This window comes from Trichogramma pretiosum, unplaced genomic scaffold (genome assembly GCF_000599845.2).
Source record: "Trichogramma pretiosum strain Unisexual culture from Peru unplaced genomic scaffold, Tpre_2.0 scaffold42, whole genome shotgun sequence".
Taxonomy (NCBI): Eukaryota; Metazoa; Arthropoda; class Insecta; order Hymenoptera; family Trichogrammatidae; genus Trichogramma; species Trichogramma pretiosum.
The window spans coordinates 1,298,512-1,317,041 of NW_019641653.1; the positions used below are offsets into that span (position 1 = coordinate 1,298,512).

Sequence of the window (18,530 nt, forward strand, 5' to 3'; positions counted from 1 at the left end):
TACTATTTCGCATTATCATTATGTACACAAACACATTTAAACAATTCGAAAAGAAAATAACTCCCAATTCCTCCTGTCAAATCTTCTATCTCTCCAACAGAGCACTGATTCGTATAATAGTGTATATTATGATATAAAAACCGTAGGAGTTTGACTGTGATCCGCGAACGGTGCTTCAAAAGGAGCCACAATGTACGACACACGCCGAGTATATATGCACGATGCTCATCCAGCTCTGCAGTCGAAAAATAATAGACGTGTTAATGAACTCGCGCTCGCGTATTACGTAACGACTTGCTCGCGCGACATAAATAGGTCAAGACGCGATGGATCTATATAGCATCCTTGCTGCTGTTTTAACTGCCTGCTTTGTATGTGTGTGTGTGTGCAGTATATGCGCACAGAGAAAGAGAGAGCAGTTCTAGTGAATAAGTAGGTATATATGCTATAGCAATCGTTTGGCGCATACTATATAAGCAGCGTAGCATGGCCCAAGCGTAAACGACACGCGAGAGGCTTATTATCATCGCGCCTTCGTGAAACTTTTACCGCGCCTGTAATTATATCTCGGGCGACGCTACCACTACTCTCTCTTTTTTTCCACCCTTTTCCGAGCTCGTATATATAAATTAACTACGCTTTTTCTTAATATCGCTACGCTTCTGTTTTTTTCCTCCTTCTTTACCGCCTGTTTTTGCGCCTCTCGTTATAATATTGCGGCAAAGTAAGACTGCTACTGCTGCTGCTGTTGCTGCCGCTTCGTTACGATGCACACACATATATTAAGCTCCCTTCGTTAACATGTAGGCTATAAATATATGTGTGTGGGTGTGTAAGTTGGTATGTACGCTGGAGACATGTGCAGCAGCAGCAGCAGTAGTAGTGTCGAACTTAAACTTTTTCTTTACTCTACGCGCACTGCAGCCAGCCGGCCAGAACTAAAGTACGCCGAAATTCGCAGTCAACTCTAGCTTTTAACTACTACTGCGTCATCTTTACTCGTGTACGTGTATGTACTCACACGTGTACATTCTACGTGTACTCGTCGTCGTGAGTTACGAGGTAAACATTTTTTTTTTATTTCTTTTTTTTTCATTCAACTTTTTTACAAGTCGTTCGTCGCTTTGGAAGGTTGAAAAGATTTTCGTCGAGTAACAAAACCGTCGCAATTAGTCGCGCATCTAGCAAATCATGCAAAAACCATTGTGCTGGAACGAGCCGAGAAAGATATTACGACGAATCAAAGAGCGACGGATATGAAAAATATCTGCTTGTGAGAAATGAATCGCGCATCGGATAGTCAATTACGCTCGGAGCTCGCGTGCATTTCGGTCGATGACTCCCTCGATCATTATATATTACGATGATTATTATTTTATTCTATATACACATTACCGGTACGAATAACCATTAGTTAAAATAGGCACTTCTCGTTTAAAAGTCCGCCGTCAGCTTTTCTGAATATTTAACGTGCTTGCGGAGATAATTTTCCGTTTCGAGTTTGCGTATACCATCGCTGCTCGCATCGCCGATTAATAAAACATCAGATGAACGAGCGATATTGACGTTAATGCACACATACACACACGTATGTATACCCGCCCACGCGCGTGGACGAGTTTCGATCATGATTTTTCTCCTCACGCCCGGTCGGGTGCTTATAAATCACGCTGGGAAAATTTTTATTTATACGAGCGGTTTTGTTGTTTTTATTTGCACGGAGCGAGAATCGCCGCTGAGCAGGCTCAGAGTTATCCGTAACAATAAAAAGCAATTAATTCGGGCTTGGTCAAATATTTCAGCGCGGGCGTGTGCGTGTAGCCGCCTACGTATATAGTGAACGTTTTATGAGATTAGCGCAAGATATAGATATAGATGTATATCTATAATGCTCTGGCGACTGCGAATCGCGCGCATGCCGAAGGTGCGCCCAACCGTACACAAACACGGGGGCTTTCAAAATATTAATCGATATTTATACACCGCAGTGAGTGAATGCACCGAGCATATAACGCGTATATGTGTGTGTGTTTGTGGCGCTAGTGATCCGTTGTATTCTCCAAACATTGCTCCAGCTTTGACCCACATATGTAAACGTATATCAATATACATCATATGCGTGCGTACTCAAATTCATGCGCGCGCGCGTGTATGTGACACACACACACAACGGACCGTGTGTATATAAGCCAACACAACAAAACGAAAAAGCCATCGCTCGGGCGAGACGCAGCCAGTGCAAATTAAATCATTACCATTATGAAGCTTATACGGCTGTATTATGTGCGCGCGTGCAGCTCGGGGGCGCGCGAGCGCGATGTAATCCAATTAAAGCGTGAAAAAGTCGGAAATTTATCGAAAGCCGCAATTCTCTGCCGCGCGCGAAGAATAGCCCATTGAAAGGGGGCTCCTCTCTCTCTCTCTCTCTTTCTCTCTCTCGTGAAACGCACGGCTATTCACATACGTACAAGTGCAGCCGCGGTGGCGGCGTACATATAATAGCGGGTACTCTCAGCTGTGCATACACACTTCAGTCTATATGTGTGTCTGTGTGTGCGCAAGGGACGCGCTCCATTAACCGCAGCGCACTGCAACTGCACTCCGCTAGCACACTGCAGCCGACCGCGTATTACGCGTTGGGTATTATAAGCGCACGCGATCGATGCGCGGATTTTTGTAAGAAAAAACTGCTTCTGCACTGACTTCTGCCGCCTGTACTACTACTACTACTACGCTGCAAGGGCTTAATTAAACGAACTAAAAGTCGAAGATGACTGCGGCTGTGCACGGAGGCTTAATTAAGAGAGCTGCGAACTTTTACGTCTGCTAAAGACCGCTATCTTGAAATTCCATCTGATAAGGGCGCGCGTCGTGTGTACGTGTGTGTGGGTGCGCAAGTGAATGAGGGACGCGAGACATACCACCGGCTGACTGTAGCCGTGTTCGTACTACTGCATTGCGCGCGCGGACGACGCCTCATTTTTTTCTTTCTCTTTTTTTTTCGCTTCTTCTTCTTCTCCTCAAGTTGGATGAGCATCGCTCGTAATCAAGGCGTGAGCGCGCTCGAGAACGAATGAATGTGTCTGCGACGAGTGTGTTGTCACGAGAGCTGCGATCTTAAAAGAGACTTTGGCATCTTCATATCTATCTATGTGTGTGGTTACGCCTCTCCTCTTCGTCGGCTGAACACTGCGTGGCTGTGACAAAACCCCTACAATCGATCAATAAACAAACACAGGGACCGGCGACAGTGACCATGAAGCGGCTGCACGGCACCGTCGTCACCTTTACCAGTCCAGAGTCCCATCTGGTAAGCTCTAATAAAAAAAAAAGCTCAACAACACACACACACACACGATACACTCCTCAGCTCTCTCGGCAAATTTTTAAGCAAAACAAGAACAATTTATTCGACGCACGAAGCAGCTTTTTTTCTTATATAAATTTACGTAATACGTATATCATGTGCCCGGATTGCCTAGGACACATGTGTACTTATTATGACACACATTTTTTTATCTTTTTACTGTCTCAAATTCGGTCGCTATGATAATTTTTTCGCAGTCACGATTGCCATTAGATTTAGTCGAAATATAGAGGCAAACACAATATAGCGAGATGAGCGCGCGTGCAAATAATATTATATGCCTGACTTTTTATCATATTGAATTGCCGATTTATACATTTTTTTTCTGTTATATAAAAACGTAGAGCACTAACTGTTATACATATTTTTTATTATAAAAAAAATCTTAGCGCCTTGCGAAGTTGGAGATTAGCTCCATAATGCCTCTCGCTCAGTTCTTTCTCTTTACTATTCTTTCTTTGATTCTATAGACATGTGCGATTTCATCCATATGTTTACTTAAAATAAATCACTGTCTCTCGCTCTATCTCTCTCACGGGGCCGTGACGCAATTTAGAGACACGTTTGCATCTAGTTTTTTCCTCACCGGCTGATTTTTACTATATATACATTTGTTTTTATCGTATAAAATATCGACGCATCAACGCACAGAATAATATACATATTATAATAGCGCACAGCTATCACGCGATTGCATAAATTATTTTTCTGATTATCAGTTATGATTTTTTTTGACATATGATAAATACGAGCTTTTTTTAGCGAAGAATTTTTAAGCTGCACAAATATAATATAAATCACCCCGCAACGACGTATTATAAATACATTATGAGTACTCGTCTGTATCTCTCTCTGTGTCAATGTAAATGAGCTCCATTCACACCACTACCTTCACTATAACCACCACTAGCAGCTGTGCAAAACCACATAATATTCACTGCCAAAACCCATTCACTGACCCCCTTGCCCTGCCCTACGCAGCAGCCGCTATATAGTAGTTCACGCAGTCCACAAATATGATGTTCTTCTTGGAGTCCTCCTCTATCTATCTCTTTCTTGCTCTCTCTCTCTTGATCAGTGCATTATTATTCCTTAATCTGTCATTCCTTACTTCAACGCATGAACTCTGCCGCCGCCGCCCGCACACCCAAGCGTGAACATAGTCGCAAGCAGCCGCCAATCGTCCGTTTCTTGTCTATGACACCGCCCCCGCATTAGCGTCCCTCTATCTATACTACCTATATATTATGATCTCGCAGCCACTTTTGTGTCTCTGTATTATACACACGCGATAGCCACTCAGCCTCTATCTCTACTCTCCGCCTCTTTCTTTCTCTCTACCTCTCTCGCTCTTCTGTCATCACCCTAAGTATATATTTAAATACGAGATGTCTTAGACGACACCACGATTGATCACTGAAATGATGTACGTTGTGTACTGTATAAAACCACCATCACTACCACCATCACCATCACTGCACCACTGCAGCAGCAGCACGCATACTCACTCTCTTATATTATAATAATAATATTGTTATTAACTCGACTCACGATCAGCGCCGCGCCGACAGCCGCATATATAGTATTTAAAAGAAAAAACCTCCACCCCCCGGTTTTTTTTAATACCTCATGTTCCGCCATTATACTAATTTTCGCTTCATGCCATTTCGCTTTACTGTAATTTATTATTATATTCGTGCCGGGTTTCGGACGTGTATCGGCAAAGTTAGATTTTACAAAGTTTTCGTTAGCGCGCGAGCGAGCGAGCGGGCGCCTACACACACACGCACACACCTGCGTGATACGTGTGTGTACGTACGTATATATACTTACATGTACATTGCGCGCGCGAGCATACGGTTCAGTCTAACACGCGCTCGTACAAAAGTTTTCTATAATTTCACGTAGTTATTCACGGCTGTTGCGATTCGGTGCACATATAATGGAGTATGTGTACATGCGCCGTCGTGCTGCCGAGTAAATGAAAGAAAAAAATAAAAACTAGTCTTTTTATTCTTTACCTTTTTTTCCACGGCGCCTCGCTGTGTATGTGCACGCGCGCAGCCTTCGGACTGTATATTTACATTGCGTTCGATCGTTTTTTCTACACTTTCGTACGCTCGAGTGTACATATGATCGAAATTCCTCGGCGTTGCTCGTTTATCGAAGGTTTTATTTTTTTATCGCCGCGTCGCGGGCGAACTGCGCAATAACTAAATATCTCGATATGTTGATTCAGACTGTCTATTCGCAGTTCAAAATAGCCCGTCTTGGTATATAAATAAATCGCGTAAATAAGACAAAAATATTATGAGCTATTTTGGACTACGAACAGGACGGTCTCGTGACGATTTTTGAGTCTATCAAAGTATCTATAAATGCACCTGCTTCAATAGACTATATTATCTTTATTACAACCCTGTAGCCCATGCCACAATTGCGAATGCGACTGAAAAACAATTATTTACTCGTGTATATAAATCTTCGCTTTCCAAACTATAGAGGGATATGCCGCAACGATATGTATTCACATGTGTAATGTCGAATGTTGTACATTATCATATCTGCTGCATTTGTGCAGAAAAAAAGAATTACTATTATATATAATATCCTTATATAGATAAGCACACACGCAAATTGCATGTAGAGATTGTGTAATCGTCGTCGTAGTTGTCACTCTATATAAATGCGATAATATAGCAGCCTTCTTGAAAAGGTATGTCGCTGCTGTATATGAGCACACAGTATTATATATTATGAGCAACGTAAATATTGATAACAAGCGCACAAAATCAAAAAATTGCATGGGCAAAACGTGACCTTTGCCATATATTAGTTGATTTAATATTTCACCAATTATATACAATATGCTATTATAACAATAAGAGTATGTAAACTTAATCGATTGAATTGTGGATCACGTGCAAGCTGACATGTACACGAATGTATGTAATGTTCTATATATACTGCGCACAGCTCTACTGTGTATAAAATAGATGAAGCCAAGTTTCGGAGTGTATTTCACACGTCTGGAAGAGACAGAAGTAGGATAGGCCTTTATATACAAGCTGGCAATTCCGCTGAGTTTACAGGACAGGCCTGAAAAGCTCTCTCTCTCTCTCTCTCTCTCTCTCGCTCTTTCTCTCCGAGTTATAAGCTGTGATGTAGCAACAAACGTGGCGAGCGCCGCAACAGAAGCAGCAGCAGCAGTAGCAGTAGCTGCAGCGCAGTGCCCGACTTCCGTCATCGTTATACTACCACCATTACTATATACGAGACGACTGCTTTTGCTGTTGCTGCCGCTAGGAAGCTTTACTTCAATGTCATTCAACGAAAGAAGCGAGACGTATATATACTACGCGCATTCAACCCTTCTCTGTCTTCGTTTGTCCTGGCGCGTGAGTTTCTCTGCTACTCTCGAGCACACGTTAAATGAGCTTTATCAACTGTGACCAACGTTCAGTCTCGCAAGCTTCTCTCTCTCTCACTACGCTCCTTTTGTTGGTTCACATTGCTGATGCGCGGCTCGCTTTAATACGGCGCAAGTGCGCGAGGCAATAGCGCCTGAAATATGGCTGACAGTCGCTCTCGCGCGCGCGGGCGCTCTTCTTCTCTCCTCCTCCTACGCAGCTATACCACCAGCTACCACCAGCGAGAGATATTCCATATTCCCTCGCATTTCGCCAGGCATGAGGCAAGGATTCATCATTTACGTAAGCGGGAGCGAGAAATTCAGACCAGGAGAGAGCGAAAAAAATGCCCCGCCATCCATATCGTAGAGAAAAGTAAAAGAAGTAAAAGAAAGAAGAAGAAGAAGGAGAGAAAAAGAGACGAAAAGCTTCGTGTGTCTATATATTTCACCGATAGTAGTAGCAGTATTATAAGCGTGCCACGAGCCGTATAATGAGCAGCTCGCGTGTCTCAAATATTATAATAGCATGCCTCCTGACGACGACGACGACGACGCGTAAGGCAAAGAAGAAGCGGCAGCAGGTCGAAACTTTGCTACTGCGCCCTGCTATATGGAGATTAATTTGTTGCCGTGTGCAAGAGAAGTAGTAGTAAGAGGAGCAGCAAGAGGAGGAAGAGGAGTAAAAGGAGAGCTGCAACTACTACTGTCTGCAGCCGCCAAGGGATTGAGATTATATACACCGTTCGCCTATCCCTCCGGGGAGCTCGAGAAGCAGCAGCAGCAGCAACGTTTCCAGCTCCTTGTCTTAGAGCTGTATCTTCTTCTTCTCTTCTCCCTCTCTCTCTGTAGGCCAAGAGAGCTCGTACCTCCCGCACACCCCGCCCGCGTAACAGCACACGTGATAAGCCGTCAAGAGCTGCAGCAAGTTCGCAAAACGACGTTAAGCCGATCTGTGCAGTAGCAGCAGCAGTGGCAGCGGCAACAACAGTAGCAGCAGCAGCGTGGGTCAACTTTGATGGGTCTCGCGTTCTCCGCAAAACATGGCAAACAGGAGCAGGAGTAGCAACAGCAGAACGGCAACCCTATATCGTAATGCACCCGGAGTCGCTGTGCTGCAAAATTCCGACCAATTCAACACGCTTGGAAATTGATATACTAACGCAAAAGATTATATACTTGGCTATCGTCCTTTACTGTACATAAAGTATTATAATATATGCAATACCTAGTTTAGTGTGCACTGTTCTTGGCCACAATTGCGTACTGTGCGTGAGTCTGTGCGTGCCTGTGTGGCTGTGTAGATGTTGTACACATAGTCAAAGTGTGTGCTGCAATACAGGCGCCAGCCCCAACGGCAAATTCGATCTTTCTTTTTATTTTATTCGTTTTATTTTTTGGTATGTACGTTATTCCGAGAATTTGCCGTTGGGCGCTGAAAACGCGATTAGCGCCGTAGTAGCTATCCATAGTAAAAAGCTGCCCAGCACGTGTAAGAGCCCTCGGGTCTTGCCTCTCTGTTTCCAGGTGCTGCCTCCGTGGAAGGGTGCCAAGTCCGGCAGTATATCGTTCAAAATACGCACGAACGAGCCTAACGGACTGGTCATGTACAGCCGCAGCGGAGCCATCACTAGGGTACGTAATTCTTATATACGTCGCGAACGAAACGAGCATTCGAATTATTTCCCTATTTTTATTGCCAATTTTCGCGGTATTCCTCGCAGACGGATCTGTTCGCGTTCGAGATCCTCGGGGGCTACCTGTATCTGCACATGGATCTAGGCGAAGGCGCGCTCAAGGTGCGCGCCTCGGAGAAGCGCGTCGACGACGGCACGTGGCACGAAGTGGCGCTCAGGCGGGTCGAGCGCGAGGGCCGAGTCGTCGTCGACGACTCCACCATCGAATTCCGGCCACCGGGTAAGGATGATAACTGCAAGTATCGATTTTTTGATCTATTATTCAACTGTGCACTGACGCTCTTACTACTACTACTTATACCAATTGTTGTTTCGCAGTACTTCTGACATATCAGCAAAACAACCCTTGTGTTGCGACATTGTTTTTTTCTCTTACTTTGTTTGTCTTATACTATTGCTCAATAGATGATCTCATGTGTACCCGAGCGCCCAGTAGTGATGACCTGGAATGAATTGACCTTATACATGGTGTACCTCAAATAAATTATGCAATTTATAGAGAGCATTTAGTTATCTCTGGCTGTTCTCAATCCCAAATAGTCTCATTTAATCTATTCTTTTTTATTTACGTTTTTTCACAAAACACACTTCATAATTCATCGTTCGAAGTCTGGCAAATAACATTTGTATAGTTCGCAATTTTTTTTTTTAATCATGACCGTACGGCGTGCTTTTACATCTGCGCATTGATGTTAGATCAATGCCTCAAATTGCACTTTTGTTATCGCAATTCGATAAAAATAAAAAATAAAATACTTGAAAAAAAGATACAGTTATTTTCTTACTCGGTTTACTATATGTTGAGTTGAGTTTAAAGAAAAATTTGCATCAATTGAAATGCTACTGTGAAGTCGATTCGATGTTGTCTACATAATGTAAAAGGATTAAACGAATGAACTTTAGGATTTACATAGGGAAGGGAAAAGAAGTTTTTTGTGTCAAAGGTCAAAAACTCTGCGCTCTCGTCGTCGTTCTAAAAAAAAAAAACAAATCCACCAAATTCTGTTCAATATTAAAACCGAGCGTTATTGATAAATTATTACAATGAAACATGTGCCGTTGAATATGGACCAATAATAATCTTAACCAATAATTTATACCGTTTTACCGAGCTATCGTCGTCGGTCGTCGTCTCTCCTACGATATACACGTATAATACAGCAGCGTCGAAAATCAATTTTACAATATTGCGCCGTGTACATGCAGCATTATATATCCTGCATCGCATGGGGCGACGAGCTCGCGCTGCAGCGCGCGCGTCGAATCATTGCACTTGCGTCTCGCATATCTAGAACCCATTCATCGTAGTGGAAAGTATATATATCTGCATACAGGCATATAGATATTATAATGCATATATATCTATATGTGTGCACGCTCACAAGACAATACGGGGCCATTGTAATACGCGTCGTTGGTACAGGCGCACGTATACATGCACTCACATGCATATATAAACACGCAGACGAGACGAGTCACGACACACACACACACACACGATCGTGTGTATATGTGTGTGCATATACGTGCGACGCGCACCAACCCTCTATATATACATATACTACTGCAACTGCCACCATGCTGTGTTATGTATACGTTCGAACCAGATATACATTATATCGCCGTGTTGTTACTAGTTATATATATGCCGCCATCTTTGCACGTAGTTATTATTATTAAGAATGAAAAATATATACCGGGGAAATGTTGTCGAGCGTTTAAATAAATAAGTATTTTACATACTTAATTACGATGCTATATGGTATATTATAAATATTTTCTCGCGCGAACATTTTGTTTGAAACTAAATCTTTTATGCAGTTAATTGAAAAATTGTAAATCGAGTTTAGAGCTCCGCAGTTCCATATACATTATTTTGATGTAATGACTATTTGTATATAAATTCGCTCTCACTGCGCGCGTACTTTGTGAAGAAATTAAATCGGCTTTATTAACGTCGTTGCAGCTGTGAAATTGCGCGAAATCGCGTCTAGCGCGTGAGCTTAATTGATTTTCGTCCTCTCTCGCTCTCGCGCGCGCAATGTGTGTGTGTCGAATTAAATGCTGCCGCGCTGCAGACGACCGACCGGGTGTAAACGCGAACGGAAGCGGGTAAAAAAGAAAATTCGAAATAAGGAAAATAAAAAAGTAAATGTCTGACTTGTGTCGCGTCGCCGCCATCGACGACGACGACGTTTGTTTTACTGTTACTGCTTGGAAACAGGTGACGCCACGCAGCTGGACCTCGATGGACTATTGTTTATCGGAGGGGTGGGTGCACCCTTTGCACCGCTCACGGTGCCACCGGTTCTATGGACGGGCAGCCTACGCCAGGGATACGTCGGTTGCATGCGGGACCTCGTCATCAATGGCCAGCCCATCGATATTGCTGGTTACGCTCAGCAGCAGGATTCAGGTATAAGATTCGAGAATTCTCATCTCGAGATGAATTAATTATATAATTTTAAATTTTTATTACATCGATCTGATATAAACGTGCTCGATAATTGAATAATTTTCCCTCTCGACTAAATGAAGTTTTTTTTAGAACATAACTTTGTAATACTGGTTTCAAAAATAAAACGAGAAAGTAATATTTCGCTGAAGTCAAGCTGTTTTCGTTCGATGCTCTTAACATAATTAATATCGGAAAAAATCAGGTCAGCTAATACTTGTATCCATTAGGCGAGAAATAATGCTTCGAAATGAAAAAGTGCAAAAAAATTCGCTGCGGACAGGATTCGAACCTGTGCGGGCAGAGCCCATCAGATTTCGAGTCTGACTCCTTAACCACTCGGACACCGCAGCTGGTTGATAGCGGAGCGCGCTAAACGCCTCGAGTACTCGTGCGAATACGGGAGTCGAGTTCTCGGCGCATGCGTGCGTTATACTCGCCGCATGCCTTACACGCACAAATCGCGATTTCTTTTGTGAGCGCCAGATTTGAAATTGTCGTCATCGGTGTTTCGTGTGGTAATTTTGCAGGTGCCGTCAGGCCAGCCTGTCACGTGCAAGGGCCTCACTGCAATTCCCAGCCTTGCATGCACTCGGGTAAGTGTATCGAGGGCTGGAACAGGTTCCATTGCGATTGCAGCGCAACGGCTTACACCGGGGCTACTTGCGGCAAGGGTACGAGTTTCGGAAACTTTTACACAATGCATTTTTACGCAGAAAATTTAAGCGATGCACAATAATTAACAATTTATGGTGTAATAATTTAGATGCGTCGACGCTGTATCTAAATGGTTCGCAGCAGATGACAGCCCTCATGCCAGAAGACTCGAAAACCCAAGCAGAGGAGCTCGTCATCAGGTTCAAAACGACGAAGCCCCGAGGACTGCTGCTGGCTACGAGCCTAGAAAACAGCGTGGACCGCTTGCAGATATCTTTGGACGAGGGCGCAGCCCGGGCACTGATACATATCGACCATCAAGAAAAGGTTCGTGAATGCACACGTAATATGCAACAGCATATAGGTAGCAGCTGGTGCCAGATGCAGGCTGAGCGCCCGTGTCTGCATGCGGTACTTTGTCGTCCACGAATACGCCCGTAACCGCAATAAAATTTATCAGCTCGGATATATGTCGAATACGCATGATTCGGTCGGGCGGTGCATTTCGTATTCAAATAATATCACATAACACAGATGAGCCCAAAAATACATACATCGTGTATATGCTAATATTGCCCTGCGTGTACACTGCGGGTTTCGATACATCAATATCCCTATACTTTTGTACATCGTTAAATTATATGTATAAACGTATTTAAATAAATATATAAATGCTACGTGCGCACGTGGGTGTGCATTGCAGTTTCCTATATATATGTGTACACGTCGAGCAGTCGTCATTATTGAAGCAAATCAGTTCAAAGCTTGAACCGCGTTCTCCTCGTTGCATCGTATTCTGACCTACATGCAGCACAATATTATTTCGTAAAATATTGCGCGTATGTTTGAACTTTTGAATGCGATTATCCGGTGCGCCCACCGATGCGTTCATTCACGTAGTTGCGCTTGAATTTGTGTAGGGCGTAAAAATCATATATAATGACGCTCTCGAATCGCAATCGAATCGAATCGCAAATTGGTCGTTAAGCGATAAATTCCGCGAAATATGACGTATCGATTAGCGGCTAAATTGATTCGAATAACGATGAACAATTTGCGCGATGTACTCTTTAGCGCGATCAGTAAGAAAATCGGACGATCGAGCCAAACACGATGACGGTACGAAAAATTAGGCCGTTGCTCAATTCCAATCTTCGTACAGTCGAGATAACGCGCGCTCGCCGTGTATATGAAGAGAAATAGTAATATCGTAATCCTAAATCTGAAATGCTGTTAGCGTGTACACCAGCTCATAATTGAACGGAATAATTAATAAGTAAATATGCAATAAGGGCGATTACGATGGCTTATGCAACTGCAGCAGCAGCTTTAGCGCGGGCGTGTATGTGTATAAAAGCTATATATGGATAGTAGCCGCGTTCCTCTTTTTGTACGCTGTATAAACCGATGAGCTTCTCAAATTGATCGTTTTATATAGCATCGCTCCAGCTAAGCTGAAACAAAATTAAAAAAAAATTCGTTATAATTTTTTATCCGATTGCAAAAATACCCTTTTTCTCTATCCCTCTGCTCGTTGTTTTTTAAATGCACGCAAAAGCCCACTCGTGCGATCTGTACGTACAGACACACACTGCCGTTGAGCTTAGCCGAGATGGATAGAAAAAATAAGGCTGTGTACGTGAGAAGCGAACGATTAGTCGCGCGAGACCATAATATTTATCGAGGCTGCACAGCGGCGAAACGGAGGCTTTGGCAGCTCATACTACCGCTGGACTGCTCGCCGCCGCCGCGGCCGCAGGGGACAGATAAGCACTCTATACCAAGTCGATATATGGACTCCGTAAATGACTAATGAAACACGGCACACATCGATACTCTCGCGTGGCTATTTCGCTCCTACTGCTGCTGCTTTATAACAACGAAAGAAAAAAACTATGACTAACGATCGGATCTCGTGTAATGCATCGCACCCTGTTCCCCATAAATTCGAGTTTGTCTTCGAAATCGAACGTGAAATATCACGGATTGATATAGATTAGAATTTCGCGTGCTACTTTTTCACCCAAACCGTATTACAGCGATGCTTAACTTTACATGCCTTATTATTACAGGAGGTAGTAGCCGGACAAGGATTGAACGACGACATGTGGCACACCCTGAAATTTTCTCGTCGAGGCAATTCCGTCAAGTTCCAAATTGACGACGAGGAGCCCGTAAAAGGTGAGCCTTCAACATACATACGTATATATAATCGTCGCGTTCGATAGGGCTGCAGCGCACTAACCACCAAATTTCTATCTCTGAGGAAATTATTAATTTCCGGCAATAAAGACTTTAGCTCATTAGCATGGGCTCGTGACTTCGAGGTAAGAGAGAGAGACACACACACACATACATAGATAGCAAATAGAGAGAGAGACCGAGTGAAAACTTTTTGCTAATTGTTGGTATATACATGGCTAATTGCCAACGCGGGGGCGGGAGAGCGCCGAGAGTTGCACCACTGCACGCGCATTCGCACAAATCACAAAGTCGACGAAAACTATAAAATAGTAAACTGAGCCCAGTGAGTGAAGCGGTTGTTGAAAAAAATGGCTCGCCTCGCCACGGGGGAGCTCAAGCGCGCGTTGAGAGAGGATCGACCGATAATAATTCTCCGCAAATAGGCTATTTACCAACTGCGTCTGTGTATGTGGAAGCAATTAGAACGAGAGCCCATTAACACGAGCTGCTAGGAGAAACTTTCGCAGTGCGAGTAAAATTGACTAGAAAATATATATAGTAGTTGACGCAGCTACATACGCGCGAGCATCCACGGGGGGGCGACAGATGTTGTCAAAAATCGAAACGGATTAAATGAAAAAAATCCAAGCTGCACTAGTCGAAGTTTAATTATATATAGGTATACAGCTTAGATATATAGGAGCGTGTATTAGTGCAGTAGCATCTTATACGAGTGCGATCGAGCAGTCAGTCTCTTATCGCGAAGCTTTTGGCGCTCTCGAGCCCGAGCTCGGGATTAGAGAACGAAAGGCCGAGGAGTGTGCAATGCAGTGTGCAGAGCGCGCTCATTCGCATAAACTACGGCTTCTCTCTTCGTCTCTTCTTATCTATAAAGACTTGCCTCTAGCTTTCGAGGTGTACACTCGTGAAGGAGGGGCAATGAAAAATGCGCCAAAGAGATTTGCAGCTGTGTGTGTGGGTGTGTGTGCGCGCGTCTAAGCGAACTCTCTCGCACTTTGGCGATAAGCGAGACCGTTTTCTTATTAACGACCTTCAATAACAAACTCTCTATTTGAGCGCGAGCGCGCGGAAGTAAGCCTAATCGCGATTTTTCGGTGGGGGTTGGTCCAATCGAAAGTTGCACGCGGCAGTTTGTCTTGCTTTCTTTGAGCTCGCGCGACGTATCGCATGGAAATGTTACAGGCAATGCTCAACGAATCGATACACACAGCAAGTGCATTTCGGGGGAGGCGAGGGGGTGGAAAAAAAGTAATAAATGAACTCGCTTATACGATCGACGTGTACAGCAGCAGCGGCAGCAGTGCAGTTGAAAAAAAAAACGATAAGAGAGCCGATGGCAAACGTCCAGTTTTTTCTTCCTCGACGCTCTTTTCAATTTGCTTTTCTACCTATCTTTCTTACTCTCGTAGCATTGCAAGCTCGCGCGCGCGCGCAGCAGCGGCGTTCTGCATTATATCAAAGCGCAGCTAGAAGATGTTCCTTCGAGACTTTTGCAAAATGAGAAAAGGCTTTCCGATAAATCGCGCACTCGGGCGGTCGCGACGATAGATAAAGCACATCACTCTCCGCGAGTAATAACTTCATCGCTCTTTCATTCGAGTAGGAGGCGAGTCTATAAACGTCCCGTTGACTTTATCGGGAGGAAAATATGCGCCGCGCTGATCTCGAGAGCGCCACTGCAACGAAAATAATATAGATGTATATAATAATTCTTTATTTTTCGCTGCAGCCGAAGCGATGCTGGGCGAGAAGAACACGCTCGAATTCAGGACACTTCACGTCGGCGGTTATCTGCACTCGAGCGAAGAGATACCCCGCTTCGTGGGCCAGCTCCAGCAGCTCTGGTTCAACGGCTATCCGTATCTGGAAATAGCGCGGAGCGCGGGTACGCATCAGACTGCCCATCAGGGTCTCACACCCATCATAAGGATCAATGGGAAGTTCGGCAAACGCAATCATCCCGTCCATCATCCAGTTACTTTTACGTCGAAGCACACGTTCGTCGGACTGCCCATGCTCAAGGCATACGTGGAGACCAACATTTACTTCCAGGTAAAGGCTTTTCGCGGAGAAATATTTTACTATAGAACTAATCTATGTAATACAGTTTTCATTAGCATGTTCGGTATGAAAATTGTGACGTCGATGAAAGTACTCAGTAATATTAAATTCAGTTATATTATTATCATTCAAATTTTAAGAGCACTAGTTCTCTTTTCGTTACGAAGTAAAAATCGATACCGTAATATTGATGGGTGGATTCACCCCGTGTGATAAAAGCAGATAACTTCTTTATCGTTAGAAGATATGTGCCATTTTATACCTGCATTCATAAGCATATAATTTTAATCCTTCCCCCTTTCGAATTACATAATACTTCATTTTTTATGTAAGTGCTCGTAATATTTCAATTTACAGTTTCAATAAGTAAGCAAAAAGCTCAAAATTCAATTTATAAACTATATTTCTACGATGATTGAGCATTTTGTCTGTATGTAATTTTTATTTTCAAAAATTGCGAAAATATCATTATTTCAAATGTTGTTTCAATGTCACTGAAAATATGTTTTTCATTGCAGTTCAAGACTCGTGAAGCAAATGGATTGATACTATATAATTCAGGTCGAGAGCGAGACTTCATTGCCGTTGAACTAGTCAACGGGCACATTCACTACGTCTTTGATCTCGGAGATGGGCCGGTCAGACTGCGGGACAGTACAAAATCACGTCTAAACGATGGCAAATGGCATGCGGTTACCATTGCTCGACCTGCTCCAAAAAGGCATACTCTAGCAGTCGATGATCATGTCGTCGTGGCTAATAGCCCTGGAAGCAATGAAAATCTTGATCTAGATGGAATTCTATTCATCGGTTAGTTTTCTGGTTGCTCGATAAGATTCTAATCTAAATAATTACTGGTATGTGATATTGGAAATGATTTTTCAGGAGGTACGGAAAAAGCCCAATACTCCATTCTTCCAAAGCCAATTCAAAGTCGGCATGGTTTTGAGGGATGCTTGGCTTCTCTGGATCTTAGTGGAGAGAGCCCTGATCTCATATCCGATGCCGTTGTGCCGAGTTCTCTAGTAGAGTCAGGGTGCGATGCATACGCAAATCTACATCCTGGCAAGAAATGCAACCACGACATGTGTGCGAACCATGGAACTTGCGTGCAGCAATGGAACAGTTTTACGTGTGACTGCGATATGACCAGTTTTTCTGGGCCTACTTGTACAGATGGTACTTTAACAAACTTGTTTCATGTTAATTATACACACTCATTTATTTTCTTTTTGACATTTCATATTTCTTAATTTATAGAATCGCCTTCGTATGAATTTGGGGCTGGTCGAGGAGTCATCACGTACACTTTCCCACCCGATCGTAGACCAGAAATGAAGAGAGATACTTTGGCAATGGGATTTATCACTTCAGTCAACGATGCCATACTTTTGCGAATTGAATCGGCATCGAGCAACGATTACCTCGAGATTGAAATCGTACGATTAATCCACTCATTTGATGCAATATCTTCGCAGTATGTTTCACTCGGCGTTTATTTTATGATCGTAGGTGGAAGGAAATGTTTTCGCCGTTTACAACATGGGTACGAGTGATCACCCCATCGGTGAGGTCGGCGTCAAGGTTAACGATAATCAGTATCACGTGCTGAGATTCACGCGAAGCGGAGCCAACAGTACTCTTCAAATAGACGACTACAATCTTCAATCCAACCACCCACAAGGTAAGTGAGACTTTTGTACACGTGCGATGTGATGCAGCAGCACCTCTCGCACTGATCCAAGTACAAACGTCGACTGAACATTCCTAGCGTTGTCCGATCAGTTTTATACTCGCGCGCCGCTTGCCTTCGTGCAGCGAGAGTGTAGCGTGTGAACCAGCGCAACTAGATGTTTCGCAGCATATACATTGCCTTTACAACCACAGTCGAGCGCCTTCCCTGGCGCAGAAGCTTATTCAAAATTCGTGGGAACACGATGGCTTCGAAAGAATACAAAAATCGGATAGCATAGCAAATACACGAAATCATCGTGAGAGCCTTTTTTTAAATACGTTCTCAATATTTACTATATTCGGAATGTTATTACTATATCTCGTGTGAAACATTTATTGTCCATCAAAAATCAGCAGCACTACTGTCGTATTTTTACGCATAAATCCGAAATTTCCAATTCAAATCGTGTCTTCTCGCTAATCCCTGAGAATGATCGTATTCTGACTAGATCATATTTTTTCAATCTGAATTTTAGGTCTTGTACTACTTTTAAGTTAACATTACTCCTATATTATTCTATTTTAAAATGATCTGTAAAATCTGGTTTATTTAAAAAAATGTAGTTCGTAATAAGTTGGCTCATTTTTATCATTCAAAATTTTAATTAATTTCTTATTATGAAAAAAAATAATTTATTTGGAAAAAATTCAAAACATTAGTCAAACTGACACCTGTGTATCAAAACTGATAGTATCAACAGACAAAATTGATCGTAATTTAATTCGTATCTCCCACTCGCATTCCTCCATCCCACACAGTAGCTCGCGACCACATTGATGCCAATAGTTGACAGATTTATCGTTCTTGCGGTTTCTCCACCAGGAGAGCAGGCACAACGAGTTGGTATTTCGAATTTGACGGAAGTACAAAAATTTTTCATGCGTGTAGGCGTCGCGCGAGAGGGGATATAGCCGTAAACCGCGCTCTCACTTGCACGTCGCCTT

The 18,530-nt window shown here is 43.3% G+C and overlaps 1 protein-coding gene and 1 non-coding gene across 4 annotated transcripts in view; one reads left to right on the top strand and one right to left on the bottom strand.

Moving 5' to 3' along the window:
- LOC106651917 (neurexin-1) overlaps positions 1-18,530 on the top strand; it is an 84,513-nt gene that overhangs the window by 34,894 nt on the left and 31,089 nt on the right. Inside the window, exons 9-20 of one of the 3 annotated variants that reach the window (XM_023460105.1) lie at positions 3,239-3,310; positions 8,304-8,411; positions 8,501-8,708; positions 10,698-10,889; positions 11,459-11,602; positions 11,695-11,912; positions 13,658-13,766; positions 15,520-15,842; positions 16,370-16,661; positions 16,737-17,030; positions 17,112-17,290; positions 17,364-17,535. In XM_023460105.1, the coding sequence (XP_023315873.1) occupies positions 3,239-3,310; positions 8,304-8,411; positions 8,501-8,708; positions 10,698-10,889; positions 11,459-11,602; positions 11,695-11,912; positions 13,658-13,766; positions 15,520-15,842; positions 16,370-16,661; positions 16,737-17,030; positions 17,112-17,290; positions 17,364-17,535 (2,311 nt within the window). The remainder of the gene's footprint in view (positions 1-3,238; positions 3,311-8,303; positions 8,412-8,500; positions 8,709-10,697; positions 10,890-11,458; positions 11,603-11,694; positions 11,913-13,657; positions 13,767-15,519; positions 15,843-16,369; positions 16,662-16,736; positions 17,031-17,111; positions 17,291-17,363; positions 17,536-18,530) is intronic. The other 2 variants (XM_023460106.1, XM_023460107.1) reach the window with 2 other exon arrangements.
- On the bottom strand, positions 11,200-11,281 carry Trnas-cga. The gene has a single exon. It is a non-coding gene; the product is annotated as a tRNA-Ser (tRNA).